Source organism: Apodemus sylvaticus, chromosome 2 (genome assembly GCF_947179515.1).
Source record: "Apodemus sylvaticus chromosome 2, mApoSyl1.1, whole genome shotgun sequence".
Lineage (NCBI taxonomy): Eukaryota > Metazoa > Chordata > Mammalia > Rodentia > Muridae > Apodemus > Apodemus sylvaticus.
Genome location: NC_067473.1, coordinates 160,706,439 through 160,725,970, shown reverse-complemented (window position 1 = coordinate 160,725,970; position 19,532 = coordinate 160,706,439). Strand labels below are relative to the sequence as shown.

The 19,532-nt window shown below is 49.4% G+C and overlaps 1 protein-coding gene across 3 annotated transcripts; it reads right to left on the bottom strand.

The window, feature by feature from the left end:
• Positions 1-524: 524 nt before the first annotated feature.
• On the bottom strand, positions 525-16,311 carry Lpar5 (lysophosphatidic acid receptor 5). Of its 3 annotated transcripts, XM_052174887.1 has the most exons (3): positions 16,032-16,311; positions 15,618-15,704; positions 525-3,393 (listed from the first exon to the last, which is right to left on the bottom strand). In XM_052174887.1, exon 3 carries the CDS (start codon positions 3,210-3,212, stop codon positions 2,058-2,060), a length of 1,155 nt encoding a protein of 384 aa, XP_052030847.1. In that variant the 5' UTR covers positions 3,213-3,393; positions 15,618-15,704; positions 16,032-16,311; the 3' UTR covers positions 525-2,057. The 3 variants fall into 3 exon arrangements, with proteins under 3 accessions (XP_052030847.1, XP_052030846.1, XP_052030845.1); XM_052174886.1 differs by lacking the exon at positions 15,618-15,704; XM_052174885.1 differs by lacking the exons at positions 15,618-15,704; positions 16,032-16,311 and adding an exon at positions 11,863-11,956.
• Between the last annotated feature and the right edge of the window lie 3,221 nt (positions 16,312-19,532).

Below are 19,532 nucleotides of genomic sequence, written 5' to 3'. Positions count from 1 at the left end.
CTGATGCTTGACTGGAAAAATGGTAAAGGTCTGAGGAAGAGAGGAGGGAGGGGAGAGGAGAGGAGAGGGAAGGAGGGGAGAGGGAAGAGAGGAGGGAGGGGAGAGGGAGGAGAGAGGAGAGGGAGGGAGAGAGGAAAAAGAGGAGGGAGGGGAGAGGAAAGGAGAAGAGAGAGGGAAGGAGGGGAGAGGGAAGAGAGGAGAGAGGGGAGGGGGAAGAGAGGAGGGAGAGAAGAGAGGGAGGGGAGAGGAAAGAGAGAAGGGAGGGGAGAGGAGAGGGAAGGAGGGGAGAGGGAGGGGAGAGGGAGGAGAGAAGAGAGGAGAGGGAGGGGAAGAGAGAAGAGAAGAGAGGGAGGGGAGAGGAGGGGAGAAGGAAAAGAGGAGAAGAGGGAAGAGAGGGAGGGGAGAGGAGAGGGAGGCGAGGGGGAAGAGAGAAGAGAGGAGAGGGAGGGGAGAGGAGGGGAGAGGGGAGAGGGAATAGAGAAGAGGGAAGAGAGGAGAGGGAGGGGAGAGGGAAGAGAGGAGGGAGAGGAGAGGGGGAGAGGACAGAGGAGAGGAAAGGTGAGTGAGGAAAGAGAGGAGAGGGAGGGGAGAGAAAAGAGCAAAGGAGAGGAGGGAGGGGGAGGGAGGGAGAGGGAGAGGCCCAGAATGGAGTATGAGTTAAGAGGGAGAGAATGAGTTAAGAGACAGAGAAGCAAAGGGTGATGGCCATGTAGAGAGAGTTTTCAAAAGATCAAAATTCCACAAAACCCTGACTGCAGCTGGGCTTGTAACCCAGCACATAGGAAGTGCTGAAGCAGGAGGCTCGCCAGTGAGCGGCTACACACACACACACACACACACACACACACACACACCGCACGCCTTCACTCCCAACACTTAGGAGGCAGGTACTTAGGCAGGTAGATCTCTGTGAGTTTGAGGCCAGCCTGGTCTACACAGTGAGTTCCTGGACAACCAGGGTTGTTACACAGACAAACCCAAACCCTGTCTTGAAAAAACAAAAACAAAACAAAACAAAAAACACCAAAGTCTGTCTTAGTGCCAGACACTTTTAATCCCAGCATTTAGGAGGCAGAGGCCAGCAAATCTCTGGGAATTCAAGGCCAGGCTGGTGCACAGAACGAGTCCCAGGACATCAAGACCTAAGGAGTGAGGCTCTTGTCTTGAAAACAAGAACAAAACAAGAAGGAGTTCCAGGCCAGACTCTGCTACATACCAAGGTCAGTCTAAGGAGGGGGAGGGGGAGGACAGAGAGGAAGTGAGACTGAATATTAAAGTCCCAGGATGGGTGAGGCTGAGAGCTGGGGAAGGGAAAAGGAAGACCTAGGAAAGGAACCAAGAACTAGCAAGTGAGAGACTCCATGCACAGCCCTGCCCTGCCCCAACCACCTCACGCCAGGTGTCAAGTCCAAGTTGTCACAAGTCACGAAATGGGTCAGGGCTGTGTCCCACCTCCCACCTGAGCAGGGAAGCCAGGGCTGGTGGCAGAGCGTCCATCCCCCTTGAGTAAGCACAGACATGGCAGGTAGGGCTGGGATCCAGTTCACTGGGAACGTTCTGGGGTTCACTGGCAACGTTCTGGGGTTCACTGGGAATGTTCTGGGGTTCACTGGGAACGTTCAGGGGTTCACTGGGAACGTTCTGGCTGCGCAGGCTGTGGGTTCTCGGTTCCACCACCAGCCCTGAGTTTTATTTTTGAAGATGACAGATGAACGCCTGTGTAGTTGATTCACCAGGGTCAGCGGATCTTTAGTTCTCAGACTGATGACCTATATCCAGGAGATCCATCTTCTGCTCCGTGTACTAGCTCTTAGCCACGCGCATGCTCACTGCTTGGCCTCCTAGATCCTGGAGCAGGGTTCCTCTGTAATAAACAGAGGCTAAAGCTGGCCGCAGCAGCCTCTTCTTTCTTGTGTCCTTGCTTACAGACTTGTTCCCTTCTGTGCGCTAGAGCTGGAGCTGCTTCAGAGTCTCAAGTACGCAGCCCCCCTCCCTCAAATGTACACCCTAAGCCTCTGAGGGAGGCACAAGACTACGTACACTATGACTTCGTCCTTTCAGAGGGCTGAATCCTGGGGGCAGTTGTCCATGTCTGTACCCACACTGGCAGGCTGCAGTAGACCCTGACTCGTGGCATCCTGCCCAGTGTTTTGGGTGCTTTCTGATGGTGGTTCGGTGAGGACCCCTCTAGCCCCATTGGTAGCCAGAGGCCTGGTCTGGAGCGGGGAGCCCAGGTTGCGGAGAGTGTTACGGAAACCCTCCGCACTGAAGTAGTAAATCAGCGGATCCAGCACGCAGTTGGCGCCGGCCAGCAGCACCATTATCATCAGCACCCGGCGCACCTGATCGCGCTTCTGACCGCTGTTCTCCACCAGGTCTGCCCGTAGCAACCCATAAACCGCCAGCGTGGAGTTGTAGGGCACGAAGCACAGCAGGAAGATGATGAGGTTGGCCAGCAGGAGGCGCACGGTCTTCTGTCGCCGCTGGCTCTGAGTGGCGTCGGGTCTCGCCAGTGTCCAGAAGACCCTGCTCGACGAATAGACAACAGCCGCCAGGGGCAGCAGAAAGCCCAGGAGCTCGGCCAGCAGCACAAGTGGCAGCAGCTTGCCCTTCCACAGTTCGTCGCTGAATCTCTCGAAGCACAGCCACACGGTTTTGTTCTTGTACGTGCAGGAGGCCGGGCTGTGCACGTAGGCGGCGGGCACGGCGAACAGCAGGATGAGAGCCCACACGCCCAGGCAGAGCCGCCGTGCCACCAGGGGCCGCCGCAGGTGGCGCAGTCGCAGCGGGTGCACGATGGCCGCATAGCGGTCCACGTTGATGAGCATCAGAAAGATACAGCTGCCGTACATGTTCATCTGGAAGATGGCGCCCGACATCTGGCACAGGAAGTTTGGAAAGGGCCAGTGGTGCCGTGCATAGTAGGAGAGGCGCAGGGGAAGTGACAGGGTGAAGAGCAAGTCGCTGGCTGCCAGGTTGCACATGTACACGCTCACCACCGAGTGTACGCGCAGGACACGCAGGAAGACCCAGAGAGCCAGAGCGTTGAGAGGGAGACTGGTTGCCAACACCAGGCTGTAGACCACCATATGCAAACGATGTGTACTTTGATAGTCAGGACAGTCGGACTCAGAGCTGTTGGTAGAAGAGGTGTTGGCGGAAGAATTGGCAAACATGGCGCCCAGGTACGAAGAGAAACTAGTCTGAGGCATCCTAGGGAAGAACACCAAGGTCAGAGCATGGCTGTCACCTCCAGGGTGGTAGCCTGGTGGCTATACGGAGTCTGTCCTCAGGCAAGTAGAGGCAGGACATGGGCAGGTAGTCCGCGGCCTCAGGGGCAGATGACAGGCCAAGGCTGGAAGCCCTTGGTGCCGGAACTCCTTTAGCAGAGACCTGGAGTAGGAAGGCAAGCCAAAAGTAAAGTCAGGAGGAGGAGAGCCCGGGTCTAAACACTTAGCTGACCTCTGGCCTCCTGAGAGCTTTCTCGGCCTCAGAGGCTCTTCAGGCCATCTTGCCCCCATCTGGAACAAGCAGAGTGGCATTTATAGTTTCTCTCGACCTACAGTACCACACCCACATCCTGCAGTCAAGGGTTCCAGGCAGGCTAAGCCTGAGTCCTGGCTTTGCCCCTTGCCAGCTTTTGTGACGTCAGAGCCTGTGATTTGCTCTGAATTTCACTTTTCCTTATCTGGGTGAGTCTGAAGGCCTGTGAGTTAGCATCTATTTCAAGACACTGTTAGGACATGGAGATGCTTTAATCGCAGGCCTCACAACCTGCCAGCCTTCCTGCCTTCCCTTAAGTGTTTATTGAATCCTTAGAAGATTCCAGCCAGCCCACAGTAATGAACAAAACAAAGGCCTGGTCCCACCTACCAGCTTCACATTCCATTAGAGGAAGACTAACCACAGACAAATAGGTCTGACCAAAGGGGAGGGCACGTACTTCCTCTGGGCCTGGGGTGGGTCAGCAGCCTTATCTAAGGAATAAAGTTCAGACTCTCAAGTCCAGGACGAGAAGCCAGTCCTGTTTATCCATTCACCTTCTCCCTTGTGGGCTGGGTTTGCTCAGAGAGACCCAGCCGCATTCTGCTTCAGTGACTGACCTGACCCTCCAATCTCTTCATCTACGAAGCCAAGGATGACAATGCACTCGCCATCAGCCTCAGCTAGAGGCACACTGAAATACTTCAGCATTCCTGTCAGAAAGGTGCGGGAAGGCCTCAAGGCCCTGATTCTTAGCTTTGCCAAAGCAACGGCTCTTCAATCCAGTTCCTCAGGTTGTGGTGAACCCCCTCCATAAAATTTTATTGCTACTTCATAACTGTAATTTTGCTACTGTTATGAATCATAATGTAACTATCTGAGATGGGACAGGGGTCTCCACCCACAGGTTGGAGAACCACCTTGGTAGAGCTCCTCCCCTGGTCTCCTGTGTAAGGCCCTATATTAAACCATGGGGCACTCACTATGAGAAACCAATAGGCATCCAAGGACAGCTAAGAGATAGACAATTCGCAGCACGGAGGAAGCCATGGGGGGCCCGCCTCTCTATCCCCACCTCATGCACAGTTTGTCTGTATGATAGAGTGAATAGAGCTTACTCTTTGACTTTTTTTTTTTTAGACACTCATATGACCTAGGCTGGTATCAAACTTGCTATGTAGCAGAGGTTGGCCTTGAGCTCCTGAGCCTCCTGCCCCAACCTCCCAAGTATTAGGATTACATCCTCAGTTCTGTTTTCACTTTTTAAATTTGATTTTACTTTTTTTTTTCTAGAGACACAATCTGACTCTGCTGCCGAGGCTGGCTGGACGGAGTGCCAGTGTCGCCGTGATCTCTCTGCCTCAGCTGGGGAAGCAGGTGTCTCCCACGGCACCTCTCTCTAACACCATTTTTACTTATTTTAATTTTAAAAGATATTTTGTTTTAAAATACTTACTTTTTTAAAAAAATTATGTTTATGAGTATTTTGTGTGACTGTGTGGACATGCGTCATGTCTGTGCCTGGTGCCTTTGGAGGCCAGAAGAGGGCATCAGAGGCCTTGGAACTGGAGTAACAGAACTTGTGAGTAGCCATGTGGGCTCTAGCAACTGAACCCAGGTCCTCTGCAAGAGCAACAAATGCTCTGAGCTCTGATCTGGCTCTTTTGTTGTTGTTGTTGTCATTGTCAATGTTGACATTGTTTGACTTGCTTGGTGTTTTTCCATACAATGTTTCTCTGTGTACATTTGGCTGTCCTGGAACAGAATCTCTCAGAGTAGCCCTATCTGGTCTGGAACTCAGTCTGTAGACCAGGCTGGCCACAAACTCAGAGAGATCCTCCTGCCTCTGCACCCTGAGTGTTAGGATTAAAAGCGTGCACCCGGCTCTCCAGGATTTCGTTATTAGCGTTTTAATTGTGTGTATTTGTGTGTCTGGGTATGGGCTTGTGCACATGAGTACAGTGCCCAAGGCCAGAATCCAGGCTCCCCTGGAGCTGAAGTTACAGTTGAGAGACACCTGACACAGGTGCTGGGGAGAACCTGGGTTCTCTGGGAGAGAGCCGAGCCATCTCTCTAGCCCCTTATATAATTTTTAAAGAGTCTAATAACTCCATATCATTAATACGTAATTCTCACTACAAATCATGTCCAGAAATAGAATTTTTTCATTATGTCAAGCAGTGCTATACTTGTGAAGCAATCCTACCTGTGGCACCCCTTCCCCAGCCTCTGGGAACCTCTTTTCTACTTTCTGTCTCTTGCATCTGTTCTCAGTGCCTCAGGATAATAGAGTGATAGCTTATTTCTCGTAGCATCCTGCTTCCAGGACCCACTCTTCCTTCCGTGCATCCTTCCACACATCCATTTCTATTGCAATGTGTGATGGAATTTTTTTTCAGTGCTGTAAGGGGTGGAACCCAGAGCCGTATAAACCATAGTAGATGGGGCACATGTGATGGGGCACATCTGCTGTCTAGCTTTTGGAAGCTGAGGCAGAAGGAACAGGAATTCACGGTCATCTTCAGCTACAGAGAAGTTCAAGGCCAATCTGAACTACATGAGACCCCGTCTCAAAGAGACAAAGAGACGCTAAGCCTGCTCTCTTCCACTGCTGCAAACCCAGCCCATGCAACAGAATGTGCACACAACACTGCTTATCACTCCCTTCTGAGGAGACATGGTTACTTCTGTCAGACCGCTGAATAATATTGCTGTGGGTATAGGTATCTATCTACGTGGCATCCTAGGGAAAGGAGTGTCTCAGATGTTGAGTCCTTATCTCCAAAATACTAATCTAGGACTGGAGATATGGCTCAGAACTTTTTTTTTTTTTGAGACAGGTTTTCTCTGTATAGCCCTGGCTATCCTGGAACTCACTCTGTAGACCAGGCTGCCTCTGCCTCCCAGAGTGCTGGGATTACAGGCGTGCACCACCACGCCCAGCTCAAAAGTTATCTATTAAAAGGCACGCCTTTAATCCCAGTACTCAGGAGGCAGAGGCAGGAGAATCTCTGTGAGTTCTATAGAGCCAGTACCAGAACAGCTAAACAGCTATACAGAGAAACCCTGTCTTGAAAATAAATAATGGACTGGAGAGATGGCTCAGTGGTTAGAGCACTGACTGCTCTTCCAGAGGTCCTGAATTCAATTCCCAGAAACCACATGGTGGCTCACAACCATCTGTGATGGGATCTTATGCCTTCTTCTGGTGTGTTTGAAGACAGCTACAGTGTACTCATATAAAACAAACAAATCGTTAAAAGGATAAATAAATAACTAAGGTACGATTGAAATTCTTGCATTAGGACATGGCTGTGACTCAATGACAAAGTACTTGCCTACATAGTCAAAGCCCTGGGTTATTTCCAGCATTTCAATAAATAAATTAGCTTATGGAACTAAGTGATAAGCTTGACTGTATCAAATTTATGGGAGCTCTTTTTGTTCTTCCTCTAACAACCAGCTTCTCAAGATTTATAGCAAGCATAGTAAAACAGTTAAGATGGAATAAATATTTCCTCTATTTTAAATACTGGAGCTGCAGCCGTGCCCCCAATCCCCACCCCCTGTGTGTGGGTTCCTTGTGTTCAATATATGTTCAACCAACCTCAGATAAAAACAAATGTTTTTTCCTTTAAATCTGCATCTGGCCAGGTATGGTGGTACACTTGGTAGGCAGATGCAGGATCTCTATGAGTTTGAATCTAGTCGCATCTACATAGAAAGTTCCAGATGAGCCAAAGGAAAAAAAAAAAAGGATCCTAAGTGAGGCCTGGTAATAGATGTGTGTAAGGCCCAGCCCTGAAAGGCTTAAAAGCAGGGGTGGAGAAATGGCTCTGTGGTTGAGAGCGCTTGCTGCTCTTGCAGAGGATGTGGGTTCCAGCACCCACACAACGGGATTACAACTCCAGTTTCAGGGGATCCAATGCCCTCTTCTAAGGTCCCCAGATACCCAGCACACACATGCTTCATGCATGCAGGCAAAACACATAAAAAATAAGGAATACATCTAAAAATGTGTTTAGAAGCTAAAGCAGAAGGAAATTGAAGCCAACTTGGGCTACAGAGTGTGAGGCTCTGAGAAAGAGAGAGAGAGAGAGAGAGAGGATGTTGCATCTGAGCTAGGCATGGTGACTCTGTAATCACAGCACTTGAAGGGCAGAGGCTAGCTTGGGCTACATACAACCCTGTAATCCCAGCACTTAGGAAAATGCCTAGAGTTCAGCCTAGGTTACAGATGGAGACTGTCTCAGAAACAACACCAAGCAGACAGATGGAGTCCATCCAGCTGCTCGGGATGCTGAGGTACGGTGCTAAAAACAGCCTGGGGAACACAGCAGTACCCCCTTCTCAAAAGACAAAAAAAGCATCTGTCTTGAATACACATATAGAAGTTTTCTTGTCATCATTCACTCCAAAAGTACAGTATGGATCTATTCATAAGGTCTGGCAGAACTAAGGAAACCCGGGCACGAAAATCCCAAATTCAAGTTCAGTCAGGGCTAAGGAGGAAGATCCTAAACTGGTGAGTTCAAGGCCAGACTGGTCGACACAGCAAGTTCCAGGACAGTAGGGCTATACACGGAGACTCTGTCTAAAACAAACCAACAACAAAAGCAACAAACAAAACCCTTTAAAAAAAAGTTACTCAGTGCTTTTCAAGAGGACCTGGGTTCAATTCCCAGAACCCATATGGCAGCTCACAACAGTCTGTAACCCCAGTTCCGAGGTATTTAGTGCCCACTCTGTCTTCCACGGACACTGCACACATGTGGTGCACGGTCATACAGGCAAGCAAAATAGCCAGGGCCATAAAATAAAAATAAATCTTAAAGAAAAGCAGGGTGTGGGTCACAGGCTTGGACCTCCAGAGGCTGAGTGAAACGGGACAACTTTTTTCTATAGGGAAACTCTTTTTTCAAAAGACAAACGTGGTAGGATAGCTCAGTGCATACCAACATGAATACACACACACACACACACATACACAAAGAGAGAGTGGGGAGGGAGAGAGAGAAAAACTGGGATAAGGACAACACTGTTTACATTGTATTATATAGGCTATAAGCAACCTAGAGAGAGATGATTTGGGATTCCTGGTAGGTAGAACCTGGCCTGGGCTTAAAGCCTTAAGGTGCATAGGACAGCATGTGTAGGATTTATGCTTCCAAGAATTTTGGCATCTGAAGAGGTCTGGGAACTAACTCTGTACAGATACGGAGACACTAGTACCAAATAAGACGTAATCATTCTGAAAGCAAAGATGTCACCGTCACCCCAAGTTCCTCTGCCCCAGCAGCAGGTTCTGCACACACCTGTGCTTTCCAGGCCTCTTTGTGGCTGGCATTTCCTCACCCTGGAATGTTCTTTCTGCCATTCTTTACCTGACAAACCCAGTCATTTCCCACGAGGCTTGTACCCACCCCTTTTCCTGACTCCCTCTTCCTCAGCAGGGCAGGGGTCATCTAGCCCCTTCCTTTGTGCTCCTCAGAGTTCGGGGTACACAGATACCTCAGATGTCCCTACATGGATGGTGACAGCTCATTCTTAGCCCCTCTCAGGGTCAGGATGGTGAGCCCTGGAAGGGGGCTCATTCATTTTTGAGACCTCAGTATCTGTACCAGAACCCCTGGGGCGGGAAGTGACTGCTGTTGGTCACGATAGATACCCCCAGTCACGCTATGCCACGGGAAGGCGTGGTCTCTCATCCTTCCCACAGTGCTTTGAGGCAGGTGTTTATCGCCATTGTTCTAGGAAAGCGAAGCAAAGCGGCAGAGCTGCTCCCGGAGTGATGGAAGCCCGGATCCAACTCTAGGACCGCCTGGCTCCAAAGTCCACCCTGCACGTTGCTGCTCCCAACCAAAAAGAACAGGAGGGCCTGTGGGTGGGTGCCACGCACAGCACCTGCCCTGTTAGAACTGCCCGTAGAAAATCTATGCCCACGAGCCACTTGGTTCACGTCCTCATTTGTCCGATTGGCAGACCTTCCCAGAACCCACTTTCTTTTTAATCCCCTCAGAAGGCTGGCAGCCAGCACCTGCCTCTCTTTCACACACTCACAGACAGGCCTCCTCACAAGGTTCCCTCTGCGACCTTAAGCACTTAAGCTGCAGTGCATTCCTGAAGTCCCAGCTACTCAGGAGGCTAAGCTTGGAGGAGGCCAGCAGTGAGGCAAAAGGAACACCTGGCTTCAAAAAGGAGAAGGCCTTTTAGCTTGGTGCATTTGAGTGCTTTTAACCCATTAGCTGTTTCGTGTATTTACCCTTTCCCTTAACTAGATGGTAAAGCCCTAGGGTGAAGAGCACAGTCTTAAGACCGCACCGCACTGGCCCCCTGCACTTAGGGAAGCTCTTTGGTCACCTGGAAGGAAAATGGTTTCTATCCAACAAATTATTAGCCCATTCTTTGCCTTCCTGGAATTACCTAACCCTTTCCCACACTTCTGCCTCTGCTCCATTACTGACTCATCGGACACCAGGTCTCTGAGCAGGCCACGTGGAAAACACTGGCATTACAGTTTCAGTGAGGGGGCTGGAGACATGGCCAGGCAGAGCTAGCCCTGCTCCTGCAGAGGGCTGGAGTCCGGACCTGCATTCATGTCGGCTGGCTCTCAACCCGGAATTCCAGCTCCAGGGACCCCAATGCCTCTCTCTGGTCCCCTTGGGCACCTGAACAGACAGACCCCCAGACAGAAAGACACATGTATGTACATTATTTTTTTTTAATTATTGGGACTTAGCCGTTGTCAGCTGAGCTGTTCTCAGCAGTGGGCTGCACTTCCAAGAAACCATGCATGGTTCAATTCCCAGCACCACACGGAAGCTCGAGATCATAACTGCAATTCCAGGGAGTCCAGCACCTCACACAGACATGCAGGCAGGCAAAACACCAGTGCACATAAAATAATAAAAATAAAAGCCGGGCGGTGGTGGCGCACACCTGTAATCCCAGCACTCTGGGAGGCAGAAACAGGCAGATTTCTGAGTTCGAGGCCAGCCTGGTCTATAGAGTGAGTCCCAGGACAGCCAGGGTTATACAGAGAAACCCTGTCTTGGGAAAAAACAAAACAAAACAAACAAAAAAACAAATCCAAAAAACCAAAATAAATAAATAAAAATAAAATTTTTCCAAAATTTATTTTTAAAAGCAGTTTATGAGTAAAACAGCAAGATCTTATCATTTTTTAACCCTTCCTTGTAAAATCAATAACTCCTTGCAATTAAGAACAGCATTCTAGACACTGAGTGAGCTCAAGAATTGACTCTTTTCCAAGAATGTCAAGCTTTTCTGCTAAAAACAAGTTACAATGGGGCTGGAGAGATGGCTCAGTGATTAAGAGTACTGACTGCTCTTCTGAAGATCCTGAGTTCAAATCCCAGCAATCACATGGTGGCTCACAACCATCCTTAATGAGATCTGACTCCCTCTTCTGGTGTGTCTGAAGACAGCTACAGTGTACTCATACATAATAAATAAATACATCTTTAAAAAAAAAGTTTTAAACAGACAAAAATGGACTCTTTGAGCGGCCACTTAAAGGTGACTCACGGGATCCCCTAGGGGAGGATGGTCTCATTACCGTATTCCAAAGAGAATTTTTGGGTTTTCTTCACAGTGAAGCCTGTTGGTGAAAAATCGACCTCTTTCCAGCAGAGAGAAACTCCAAGCTGCCAGGCCCCTCCCTCCTGGCCCCTTACCCCTCTCCCTCCTTCCTTGAGCTCTGGGCTGCCTGGGCCCAGTGCCAGGCCAGATGGCAAAGACAGAGAAACTGCCAAAGAGGAGGCAAACGGTAAACGAAAAGAGGTGTCTGTGTGGAAGAGAAGCAGCGTGGACCGTGGACTGGCGCTGCCTTGGAGAAGAGGCCAGGTTTTGGGGAAGATGGAGGAAAAAAAAAATCAAGTAGCTGCTGCCTCCAAAAATAAGAAACACTGGAGTTTCACTTCTCCAGCTAGGAGGCGGCCACGAGGACCCACACAGGCCTAGTAACAGGGACAGTGATTTCACACAAGCACACCATGACACACATTTTCACGCATAGACACACAAAGGCATGCATACATTAGCATACAAATAAGTGCCTGGGTCCATGCAGTGACATGTGCAGAGCCACATGGGCCAGAGAAGACGTAACCCCGTCCCCTGCCTCAGGGAAAATCTTACACAGATGTACACAGAGCCAGGTTCTCTCATCAGCACATGCTCAGACAGACAGATATGTATATGCAGGACTATCTCAGGCCACAGGTGCAGAAAGCCAAAGAAACCACACACCACAGAGGAACCAGAAGCACGAGGCTTCGCACCCCCATGCTGGGCCGATGGCTCAAGGTGTCTCTGCCTTTGGTCCCCATGTGCACATCTGGGGGCTGTGTCCCTTACCTTCTTGGGACCTCTGGAATCTGTCCCGTTGCCCTCTGAGCTGGGCTGGGTGCTGCGCTTAACTGAGATAAGGGAGTGGGGCAGGGCTATTTTCTGCCACAGGCAGGAAGTAAGAACCAAAAGTAAAGCAGGCAGGAGGCTAACTCATGATCAGTCCTGCACGCTGTTCCCCATGTCTGCCCAGTGGAGCCACACTCTGCCGTGTGCGCTTAATAATGCAGAAGACTGCTGCAGGGGACTCACAGTAATGGAGGAGGGAGAGTCTGTCTGCCCACCAACCCGGTTCTATGTCTGCCTCCCTTGTCCCCCCCCCACATACACACACAGACACAGACACACATACACAGACACACACAGACACACACAGACACACATACACAGACACACACAAACAGACACACACACAGACACACAGACACACACAGACACAGACACACACACAGATACACATACACACACAGACAGACACACACAAACAGACACACACATACACAAACACACAGACACACACAGACACACACAGACACAGATACACACACAAACAGACACACACACACAAACACACAGACATACACAGACACACATACACAGACACACACAGATATACACACAGACATACACAGACACAGATACACACACAGACACACACAGACACACAGACACACACACAAATACACAGACACACAGACATACACAAATACACACACAGACACACACACAAACACACATAGACACACAGATACAGACACAGACACACACAAACAGACACATAGACACACACAAACACACAGACACACACAGACACAGATACACACACAAACAGACACACACACACACACACAAACACACAGACATACACAGACACACAGACACAGACACACACAGATATACACACAGATATACACACAGACATACACAGACACAGATACACACACAGACACACACAGACACACACACAAATACACAGACACACAGACATACACAAATACACACACAGACACACACACAAACACACATAGATACACAGATACAGACACAGACACAGACACACACAAACAGACACATAGACACACACACAAACACACAGACACACACACAAATACACACACAGACACACACATACACACACAGAAACACACAAACACATAGACACACAGACATGCAGACACAGACACATAGACACACACACACACACACACACACACACACACGCGAGCGCGCACACACGCGAGCGCGCACACACACATACAGATACACACACACATGCACGCATGCACGCACGCACGCACGCACGCACGCACGCGCACGCATATTTTGCTTTGTTCCTCCAATTATGAATTTCACATCCTCCTGCCTTCTCCACAGGGCCAAAACTCAGGTCTTTGTGCCTACGATTACCTCTGGGATAGCCTCAGGACTTTTCTCAGTTAAAACACAAGAAACACTTTTTAAGTGCCTAAGTTGCCAGTTAGACTCTTCCTCTGTTTCTGTTGGAGGGATGCCAAGCAGGCCCCACCTTTCCTTAGACCTGCTAGTTTTGCCCCAGCCTCAGGGGAGCTGGTATACACCTGTAATGCCAGCACTTGGGAGACAGAAAGCTGGAAGATCATAGTAAGTTCCAGGCCTGGGCTCCACAGCCAAGTTCAGACCATGCAAGAAATCTATGTATAAATAAATAAATAAATAATAAACAAATAAATAAACGCCCAGGGTGGTGGTGTACATTTTTCTACGTAGTGAGCTCAGGGCAGTGGAGTTAATTACGTGGTAAGACTTTCTAAAAAAATAAAAAGGTAAGTTTTGGACCTTTCCTGCCAGTCAGCTTCCCCTGTGACTGAGGGCCAAGGAAGATGGGAAGGTCTGTGCTCTGGGGATTCCAGAGTGAGGCTGCCTAGGGGGAGTTAAGAGTTTCTGGGGTCACCAGAAAGAGACTAGAAGCTTCTTATGCCCCAGGTAGCAGACAGGCATCCTGTGGTTTGGGGCCCAGTATCCTGCTTCAGCATGGGGTCGTCTGTGCACCAGAGCCTTCCCTGTCTCCCTTCCAACATCACCCTCCCTCAGCCTCCGGTCTCGCCCCTGGGCACACTGACCCCTTCCCTGTCTGTGTCTGGCCAGCTCTCTCCAGTGAGCCTTCCCTCCCCTCCCCTGCCCACTTCTCTCTTGCTCCTTGAGATAGGGTTTCACAGATCTCTTACTGACGTGGAATTTGTGACAAATCTCCTGCCTCAGGCTCCAAGAGTGCAGGGCATAGGCCATCCTTCAAAATTCTTGTGTGGGAAAGCATCCCAGAGCTCAACGGTTAGTTCCCCTGATGTGTAGATGACAGCTTACCCACCCCTCTCTCTCCACCCTCTCTTCCAAAGCTGGAAAAACAGGAAATAAAGTTCCACCAAAAAAAAAAAAAAAGTCACTACCATAGGCCCAACCGAGTGCCGAGCTGTGCCCTGTGTGCGTCTTAGCCTCGCTTCAGGCTCGACAGGTCCTGCCCCATCTGAATAATCTCCTGGAGCCTTTTAGGCTGGGTGACCTTACTCTGAACTTCCATCATATCCCTGGCCTCAGAGGTCCACACCCTTTTATTTATTTTTTTATGCTGGGGATGAACCCAGAGCCTTGTGCACACTAGGCAAATGCTTGGCCTCTCAGTTACATAAATATTCCCAACAGTTCTTCCCTTTCCTGCTATCTCCTCCTTGGATGCTATTACTACTACTACTACTATTATTATTTTTATTATTACTATTATTATTATTTATTATTAATGCTCCTGGACAAAAAGAGGTCTCTGTGTCAGTGGAATACACACTAAGAACAGCAGGGTAGGAAGAACGGATGGCATCAGACAGCACAGACTGAGTTGACTGCTAGTCAAGGGAAGGGTCACAGTCAGTTCTTCACCCACACCCGCCCCCCCAGGGCTATGACTTCAGTTTGCCATAAGCGAAGAGTCTGGAAGAGTCTGGAAGTAGAAGCCTATGTGTCGTGTCCCTTCCTTATCATTGAGCGCCCATAACCATAGGTAGCAGGCAGGCGTGGCCTGCACCGGTATGGCAAAAGTCCCAGACAGTCTTCCATGGGTTCCCAAATATGCACGATGGCTCATTTCCTCTCCTGGTTACTCATGAGCCGCTCTGTCAAAGCCATGGGGACAGGAGACCTTGCAGCCTGACACCCTTTTGTTACCTATGAGCATTTCAGGTTGGGGCCGCGCTTCCTCAGATCCCATTAAGATAGACCTGGAGGGGTCAGGGACAACTCAGCAGCGGTGGAATGCTTCCTAGCGTTCACAAGGGTTTACTCTCTAGCACAGCCAAAACCAGGTTAAATAGATCCCAAGCATCGTGGCTCACACGGATAGTTTTAACTATCTGGAAAGCTGATAGGGTATGGATTGGGGTGGGGTGGTGGTCCTTTGAGGTTAGGAGTTGAAAACCATCCTAGAAAGCATAATGAGACCTCATTCATGCAAAGGGTCAGGGGATTCAGCTCAGTGGGTAGAATGCTTGCCTAGGACGACCTAGGTTTAACCTCCAGCACTTGCTCCATGCCTGTAACCCCAGGACTCCAGGGAAAAGGTTCAGGAGTTCAAGGTCCTCCTTGGCTACATACAGATTTTGAGGCCAGCCGGGGCTACATCTCAAAAAGAACAAGAACAAGAACAAAAACAAAAACAAACAAAGACACTCAGTGGTAGGGCAAGTGCTTAGCATATAGAACATTCCATCCCCAGCACCAAATAACCAGATAAAACATACCTTGGTAGCCTAAGCTATCTTTTCCAGTAAGCTCTTTAGCCAATTTTACTGAGAGCCACTCCGTGTCTTCCAGAACAGGACCTGACCCTGCAGGATGAGTGGGTTTGAGGGGAGCAGACCTCAGAGAACTCTCCTCAGGGAGCTCAGGGTCAGCATGAAAGGAGGAGCCTAAAGCTCTAAAGGAAGACCCTACGGCGGCGGCTCGCAGTGGGGCTTTTGTCCAGCAGGTGTCTCAGGCATGTTGGCTGCCTCTTCAGGCTCCCTACAGAAAGATCTATCCACATGGGGCAACCCCGTTCACCTTTTCACTGTATTGTAAAGGGTTTCCCAGAGCCTATGGCTCACCTATATTCTCCAGCCTCACCAACGTCCCCCACATCTGGTGGTCCAGCCCCACTTGTCACATCCCCATACCTGTGTTCGGTTGCTCTTCCTCTGCCGCTGCCCCAAGCCTGCTTCCGCTTGCCTGCCCGCCTGACACTCTGGGCTGGGCTGAGCCTCTGCTGGTAGGACCTGCTCCTGGGCTGGGCCTGACACACCCACCTCACACACAGAGCTCAGTACAGCCCTCCCAGCTCCTGCACTCACCCAGCCCCACAGAGTCAAAGAGGAGAAAAAGCCTTGACCACAGACACCTCCAGGAACAGGTCAGAGAAGCGCGTTCTAAAAGCTTGTGAAAACCCAACCGTAACTCCAGTCACTTCACTCTGCAACTCACAGACTTGCAGTTTCCGGGAACTCTCTGTGGCACACCCACCCAGTGATACCTGATGACTAAACCCCCCCTCCTTCCCCCATGATGTTCTCACCTGCCTCCTCCCTGCCTGTCTCTCTTCCTCTCTTGGGTCAGCTAGGTGGTTTAGGCTGTGTGGTGTGGCCGTGGTTGTAGCTTCCCCTGCCTGGGGCCCATTGGTCTACCAAATGTTCTGGCTCCTTGCCTGCCTACCACACCCAGTTCCACCATCCAAGCTGCTGCCAGGCTGGATGCCCCCTCCTCTCCCCCATCCTCTCCTCCCTCTGACTCCCTCAGGCTGGGAGCTCCTGGAGTAGGGAGCCTGTGGCGGTCCCTGTCTGCTCTCTGGGCTGCGCAGAGCCCTTCAAGTCAATACGTATTAGTAAGCAAAGACAGGTCTTTGGGAGATAGTTGACAAAGGTATTGTGCTTAAATGAGTTTGGCCAACCCTGGGCAAAATGCAGCATGAATAGTCTGCTGAATGATAATCCATGGATTGATCTCTCTGATGGCTGGCGGGTGTGCTCTACTAGTTGTATTTTTGTCCTTTGTGATGATTGAATATAAGATCTCACGGACATGCTAAGTGCTCTAGCACCCAGCTGTACCCTCTGGGTCTGCTGTTTAGAGCAAGTTTCAACTTTTTCCTTTTTTTTTTTTTTTTGAGACAGGTCTCATCATGTGTTTCTCGCAAGCTTTGAACTCACTATGTAGACCAGACTGGCCTCGAACTTACAGACATCCTCCTGCCTCTGCCTCCCGAGTGTTGCGATAAAAGGCGTGTGCCACCACTGCCACCTGGCTTAAAAGGAATTTTATTGTGATTACAATGCAAAGATCAACTGTTGGTGGTGTTGCTGGTGTAACCTGCAAAATACCTCCTGCAGGTTTGGGGAACATCTCCAAAGACCGGCAGAAAGACTGTAAGAACCTGGGAAACGGGAAGTAGAAAGGACAGGAAGCGGCACCCACTGTATGCCGGCGGCCAAGGCTGTCTGAATCCGAGCTGAACAGTACCACCTCCAGTAGGTAGACAGGTCGCCAAGTCTCCCACCTCCAGATAAGAACTGCCATCACTGACTGCCTGAAGAGGAAGAATTAGCCTTTCCCATGGATGAGCCCCATAATCACCTAACCACTGCCAAAACCCTTGACACTCTATGCACACAAGCAATGCTAAAGGACTCAGCAGGTTGTAGTGTGTGTGTGTGTGTGTGTGTGTGTGTGTGTGTAACAATAACAGTTAAAGAAAAAGAGGCCATTTCTTTGTGAGGGAGTGAGGAGGGAACATGGGAGGAATTAGAGAGAGGAACAAGGAAGGGGAGAAATTAAGTAATTATATTTTAATTAAAATAAAAAATTGTGTGTGTGTGTGTGAGGATGTCTGTGTGCAAGGTACATGCCGGTGCCTGTGAAGGTGGGAAGACAGCATTCAATCTTCTGGAATTGAAGTTACAGCTGGTTGTGAGTCACCAAACATGAATGCCGGGAACCAAACCTGGGTCTCCTGCAAGAGCAGGATGTGTCCTTAACCTCTGAGCCTTCTCTCTGTCCATCCTTTTTCTTTTTCTTTTTTCTTTCTTTGTCTTTCTTTTCTTTCCTTCCTTCCTTCTTTCTTTCCTTTCTTTCTCTCTCTCTTTCTCTCTCTTTCTCTTTCTTTTCTTTCTTTCTTCTTTCTTTCTTTCTTTCTTTCTTTCTTTCTTTCTTTCTTTCTTTCTTTCTTTCTTTCTTTCTTTCTTTCTTTCTTAAACTTGGTCTAGTATATAGGTCTAGCTGACCGGAACCTGCTCTGTAGACCAGGCTGAGCTGGAACTCAGAGAGGCCTGCCTCTGCCTCCCCAGTGCTGGAGTTAAAGATGAGCACCACCACACCTGGACTAATTTCTTTCTTTTTTTTTTCTTTTTCTTTTTCTTTTTTTTCTTTTTCTTTTTCTTTTTCTTTTTCTTTTCTTTCTTTCTTTCTTTCTTTCTTTCTTTCTTTTTCTTTTCTTTTTTTTTTTTTTGAGACAGGGTTTCTCTGTGTAGCCCTGACTGTCCTGGAACTCATTCTACAGACCAGGCTGGCCTCGAACTCAGAAATCCCCCTGCCTCTGCTTCCCAAGTGCTGGGATTAAACGTGTACGCCACCACATCTGGACTAATTTCTTTTCTTTTCTTTCTTTCTTTTTTTTTTTTTTTTTAAGACAGGGTCTCAAGCCCTGTGATGGTGGAGCACACCTTTAATCCCAGCACTTGGGAGGCGGAGGTACTCATTTCTGTGAGTCTGAGACCAGCCTGGTCTACAGAGTGACTTTCGGGACAGCCAAGGCTACACAGAGAAACCCTGTCTCAGACAAAAACAAAACAAAACAAAGACAGGGTCTCATGTAGCCCAGACTGTCCTCTCTTTACTTCTCAAGTGCTGAGATCACAGGCATATGCCATCACATAGAATTTTATGAAGGTGTGTGTGTGTTGTATGCAGTGTACAATCATGCTATTTTCTTGAGTTAACACTGTGGTGTCTGCTCTCACACACCCCCACAACCCCCTCTCTGCCCTGTTACATGGGTTCTGGGCTTTTGACTTAAGACACCAGTCCTGCTCAGTAAATGATTCTATTTGCTAAGCAATCTCTCTAGCTGCCCACAATTAGCCCCCCCTTTTTAGAAAAAGAGTCTCATGGACCCCAAGTTGACCTCAAACTATGCAGCTAAGGATGACCTTGGATTTCTTATCTTTTAGCCTCCACTTCCCAAGGGCTGGGGTTAAAGGCATGGACCACCGAGCCTGACTGAATCCAGGGCCTTGATGCGCTGGGCAAGCGTGCTACTCAGTGAGCTACAGCACCTCAAATCCAAACCCCAAGGACTGTTTTTGTCTGAGTTAAAACAGTTAGTGAGTGCGGTGGTTTGAACAGGTTTGGCCCCCATAGACTCCTGTGTTTGAATGGATGGCCCACTATTAGGAGGTGTGGCCTTGTCAGAGGAGGTGTGGCCTTGTCAGAGGAGGTGTGGCCTTGTCAGAGGACGTGTGGCCTTGTTGGAGAAGGCATGGCCTTGTCAGAGGAAGCGTGTCAATGTGGGGGTGGGCTTTGAGCTCTCTTGTGCTCAAGTTCTGCCCAGTGTGGAATCAGAGTCTCCTCCTAGCTGCCTTTGGATCAAGATCGAGAACTCTCAATGCCTCCAGCACCATGTCTGCCTG

Bases quoted from the DNA above. Each gene is read 5' to 3' on its own strand.
- Lpar5 (XM_052174887.1), bottom strand. From the start codon at position 3,212: ATGCCTCAGACTAGTTTCTCTTCGTACCTGGGCGCCATGTTTGCCAAT.